We start from the raw sequence: 4915 nt of genomic DNA on the forward strand, positions 1-4915 counted from the left end.
TGGCCTCGCTGCCTCGGATTTTGGCTCAGACCTGAAAGCGGTGACGAGGTGGGGAGCAGGAGCCCTCCTTTTCCAGCACAGGCCGGGCAGTGTCCAGCAGTGTTCCCCACTGCAGGCTCCCAGGCACCTGCGAGCAACTCCCCACCATTGACTGGGTGTGAGAGAGGTCCCTGGGGGTTTCTGCTGGACAGAGACCTCACCCTGAATGAGCCCCGAGGGGTTTGGTGGGTGGCAGAGATGTAAAAAAATGTTTAGGTTAAGGGGATGGGAGGAGCACCCAGAGATGGGGGACATGGGAACCTCAGCCTACTGCCCAAACCATTTGTGTAGTGAAGAACAAGGCCCTCAGCTTCAGCAAGCCAGGAAATATTAAAAAAATTGAGAAATGGAAAACCCATCCAGTCACAGCACTGAGATCAGTTTAGGACCAAACCACCCCAGGGGAGCTGACAGCACCAGGCACCACGGGAAGACAGACACACGCTTGCAGGGAGAAAACACGAGCAGCCCTGAAGAGCCCTGCTCCAGCCACGCAGACGCTGCCGGGCCCGGCTCCAGGAGCCTCCCGCCCTCCCCACCGCCACCAGTGGGACACCAGAGCTGGACACCAGAGCTGGACACCAGAGCTGGACACCGGTCACCCGGCCCGGGAGGAAGCGGGGTGTGTGAGCTGGGCTCAGCCACGCGGCATCGCTTCATCAACTCTGCTCCTTGTCCCTGACCAGCAGCACCGTGTGTTGGCCGCCGCTGGACACGGCCAGCACCGTGCGGTTCTCCAGCTGCTTGCCCGTCATCTCCACGGGGCTCCAGACGTCGTCCTCCTCCCCCGTGCCCAGCTGGTAGTTGGTGCCCATGCCCCAGGCAAACGCTCGTCCTGCAACGGAGGGAGTGCAAGTTTTGACTTCTAAGTGGTCACAAGACACGGGGATAAGGGGATGCAGCCCCAAACCCCAGGGGACTTCACACCAGGGCAGGGGGCTGAGCGATGGGTGCCAGAGACACAGGCAGGGGGAAGAGGAGCAGCTCCAAGAGGTGTTTTGTCACAGCCATGGCAGCGTGACCCACGGGGAGCAAACCAAACCTCGAACACGAGGTCTCACAGCAGCAGAGTTCAGGCTGCAGAGAAGGGACCGTTAGGCCACCGACCCCCTCCTGGTCAATGCTCTGCTAGGGCCTTGCTGCCAAGGGCCCACAGAAATATTTGAGCAGCTGCTGCCCAGCTGTCCCCGGGGTTGGGTGCTCAGGAGCTGCATCAGCGCCAGGACCTGGCTCCAGTCCTGCCCTGGTGGTGCAAGCAGGATTTGGAGGGGGTCAGGCTGGACAGCTGAGGGGTGAGGGAGGTACACAGGGCCACATTCACACTCACCATCGCTGCTGACGGCATAGCCCACCGATGCGCCGCACGCGACGGAGGAGATGCTGGGGAGCTCGGGGATCACCGTGGGAGCGCTCTTCTCCTCTGCCCCTGCCCCCAGGCCCAGGCGGCCGTACTCGGCCCTGCCCAGGCTGTAGGCTTTACCTGCAGCATGAGGGATGCACAGCAGAGGTGACTCGAGGAGGCAGAAGTCCACAGCAGGCCATAGCCCCAGTCTGACTCTTGGAGGAGGATTGCTCCTCCCTACCACAGCCTAGATCCCTATCAGGGGTGCAGGGTGGGATAGAGACACTTAATTCCCCCAAAATTAACAGGGTGGGTGGGTACCTGCACAGACTGTTGACCCTGAGAGAGTTTACAAGTGACTGTGGCTGGACTTGATGATCTTAAAGGCCTTTTCCAACCAAAACCATGCTAAGACTCCAGGTTCCTGTCATCCTCCCTGCCCTCTGCTGCAAATTCACACCACCCTTGTTGCTTTGAACACTGAGGATGTGGGGGGCTCCAGCACGTCACCCTCACCCCAACACCTCCCCAGCCAGGAGGAGGGCAGTGGGAGTCCACCCTCATCCCATTTTGTGCAGCTCCCAGCCCACCCCTTGCGCCAGTGCTCACCCTCCGAGTCGACGCACACCGTGTGGTGCTGCCCGCCCGAGAAGCCGACCCAGGACTTGGTGGAGTTCTTGAAGCACGTCAGGTTCTGCGGGGAGAAGCAGGGCTCGGTGTCCTGGGTGCCTGCGGGGTGGGACGCACAAACCCAGGCAGATCAGGTGCGTGGCCATGGGCAGCCCAGGCCAGGCACCAGCACTGAGCTGTCCAGCCTGGGCCTCACCCCACCACAGACTAACACAAGCCCCAAAAATCAAATTCCTGCTCAAACCCACTGGCTGCAGGGGCTGGGACCTAAACCCAGAGCTATACAGGGAGACCCCCCCCACCCAGTGTGTCCAGTGGGTGCTTGGTGTTCAGGATTTGGGGCACGCAGCAGCATCCCCCCACCAGGCTAGGGCAGCACAGGACAGGGGAGTCCGCAGCCAGACCAAAGCAGACAGGAGACCTGGAGGGATGTAAGTGCAGCTCACCCAGCTGGTGGTAGTTGGAGAGGCCGAAACCATAGATGTGTCCCTCCTGTGTGATGGCGAAGGTGAAGTAAGCCCCGCAAAAGGCGTCCTGGAAGCGCATTTTGCCTCTGTTGCCTTTGCCTCTGACGGGGACGCGCTGGGGGATGAGCAGGCGCTCTGGGGACAGGAGACAAGGCGTCATGCAAGGTTTAGTTCATCCTTTTCATCCCCCTTTACATCCAGCTCTCTGAACCCAAATAACTTATTTACACAAAGTCCCTTGAGCGGCAGGGAAGAGACTGGGTCTCTGCTCCTCTGCAAAGGGCAGAGCTGGGGCCAAGGGACGCAGCACCGCGCGCCTCCGAGCACCAAAGCAACTCACGCAGCCCCTTCCTTCCTCCGCGGTTGGCAAAGAGCGCCGGCACTCTCCCCAGCTGGCCCTGCTCGCCGCAGCCGCACGTGAAGAGGTCACCGTCCACCGTCAGCATCACCAGGTGGTCATTCCCTGCAAGGAGACGGGTGAAGCAGGAGTCAAGCACCAGGAACCCAGCACAACCCAGGGGCTGAGATCCCACACATCAACCCCAGCTTGTCCCCGCTTGCCACAATTCAGCAGGGTTTACTGCACTGGATTTCCTGACACAACTTAAAACCCCAGTTTAAACTTAAAAAACCCTCATCCTGATCCCAGTTCCCCATCTCAAACTCCAAAGCAGTTTCTCTGGGAAGGTTTAGGGGCACAGGTTGCCCACAACGTCAACTGGGCTCCGGACAAGTCCCCTGGCTGCTCTGCTCAGCTTCCCTAGTCTAGAAGAGGGTGACCCCACCAGGTAGTGATAAGGGCACCCTTGTAAGGCATTTTACATTGGATTGGGTCAAATATTAACAATATTTTCAGGGCTAGAAGAGACACAAGGTCTGTTCTCTCAAGAGCCAGAGGAAAGTGAGCACACGTGGCTTGGAACAAAGAGGAAGGAGAAGGACATGGACCTTCCGGACCTTGACCTCCTCCCGAGGGTTGCGCCAGCCTCATGTGCCAGCCTGACCCACGCACGCCCCAGGACCTTGCTCACCTGAGACAATTTTAACAACAGGCACATTGAGCTGCAGCAGCAAAGGAACGGAGCTCGTCTTCATGGGCTCCAGCAGCCCGATCACCCCGTTGTTATCCTGGGTGGAGAGACAGACACGGGGATGTGAGTCACAGAAGCAGCAATCATTGGCAGAGCTTTCAGCGGCCGAGAAATCAACGTACCCGGAAAGAGCCCCAGACAAAAACCCTGCCATCATCTGTCAGCGCAGCCGTGTGACTGTCCCCCGCAGAGACCTGCACCACCTTTTCCTGCAGCTCCACCAGCCCTGGCGTGGTCTCTGACCCTTCTGCCGAGGTGTCGCGCCCCAGGGCACCTTCATCGTTGCAGCCAAAGGTGTAGATCTGCAGACAGAGAGCGAGATGGTCAGGGTGGGACCCAGAGAGGCAACAGGTTGAGTGTGAAGCCAGAGGACAGAGACCCACCAGGCTGAATTATCCCTCAGACGCCTTAAAACTCTGTGGGCTGTGGCATGGAAGAGGTTGAACCTGAAAGGAGGTTGTAGTGAGGTGAGGGTTGAGCTCTTCTTTCAAGTAACAAGTGGCAGGACAAGAGGAAATGGCCTCACGTTGCACCAAGGGGGTTAAGATTGGATATGAGGAAAAATTCCTTCACTGAAAGAGTGGTCAAGCACTGGCAGGGGCTGCCCAGGGCAGTGGTGGAGTCCCCATCCCTGGAGGGGTTCAAGAAGCCGTGGATGTGGCACTTGGGGCCATGGTTTAGTGGGCATGGTGGGGTTGGGTTGAAGGTTGGCCTTGATCTTAGAGGTCTTTTCCAACCTTAAAAATTCTGTGGAGACCATGCACATCCCTGGAACTGGAGCAAGCTGCACATCTGGGCAGAGCAGGGTCTGATCCAGAGCCGCGCTCCACAACACCTCCCAGAGCTGGTGAGGAAGCACAGCTCAGCCTCCCCACACCCCCCAGTGCTGCCCCCTCCACGCTGCACTCACTTTCCCGGTCTGGCTGAGGCACACAGTGTGCATCCCTCCGGCTTCCACCTGCACCATCATCTCCGGCAGCGATACCAGGGCTGGTTTCTTCCTCTCCATCACGTCCTCCCCTAGGCCCAGCTGGCCCACGTCCCCCTGCCCCAGTGTCAGCACCAGGCCAGGCTGCACCTGGTGGGACGGGTGGCTGACTGTGGGGCAGAAAAATAACATAATATAATGTACAGGGTGGGGAACAACCATTAAAACTGGTCCCTGGGAACAGGGAGGGAAAGCTCCCAGGGATTTTTCTCACCTTTAATCTTCTTCCCCCCTGGAGATTCATCTTCCACCACCAGGTTCTTCTTCACCGTGTGTTTCCTTGGCATGGTGCCTTGGGTCTCGGCCACAGGGACACCCTGGTGGGGGGGGCACCCGCGGGACTGCCTGCGATTTGGGG

At 59.0% G+C, this 4915-nt stretch overlaps 1 protein-coding gene across 1 annotated transcript; it reads right to left on the bottom strand.

The window, feature by feature from the left end:
- Positions 1-698: 698 nt before the first annotated feature.
- RCC1 (regulator of chromosome condensation 1) lies at positions 699-4844 on the bottom strand. The gene is made up of 9 exons (XM_010191097.1): positions 4772-4844; positions 4480-4667; positions 3692-3871; positions 3510-3606; positions 2819-2941; positions 2458-2613; positions 1991-2110; positions 1367-1519; positions 699-874 (listed from the first exon to the last, which is right to left on the bottom strand). The coding sequence occupies exons 1-9, from the start codon at positions 4842-4844 to the stop codon at positions 699-701; spliced, it is 1266 nt and encodes a 421-aa protein (XP_010189399.1).
- Between the last annotated feature and the right edge of the window lie 71 nt (positions 4845-4915).

Source organism: Mesitornis unicolor, unplaced genomic scaffold (assembly GCF_000695765.1).
Source record: "Mesitornis unicolor isolate BGI_N332 unplaced genomic scaffold, ASM69576v1 scaffold38148, whole genome shotgun sequence".
In the NCBI taxonomy this organism is placed as follows: domain Eukaryota; kingdom Metazoa; phylum Chordata; class Aves; order Mesitornithiformes; family Mesitornithidae; genus Mesitornis; species Mesitornis unicolor.

Excerpts from the sequence above, each read along its gene's own strand:
- RCC1 (XM_010191097.1), bottom strand. The coding sequence starts at position 4,844 with ATGCCAAGGAAACACACGGTGAAGAAGAACCTGGTGGTGGAAGATGAA. Across the intron at positions 3,872-4,479 it reads GCCTCAGCCAGACCGGGAAA|ATCTACACCTTTGGCTGCAA; the intron begins GTGAGTGCAGCG and ends CTCTGTCTGCAG. Across the intron at positions 3,607-3,691 it reads TTGTCTGGGGCTCTTTCCGG|GATAACAACGGGGTGATCGG; the intron begins GTACGTTGATTT and ends CTCTCCACCCAG.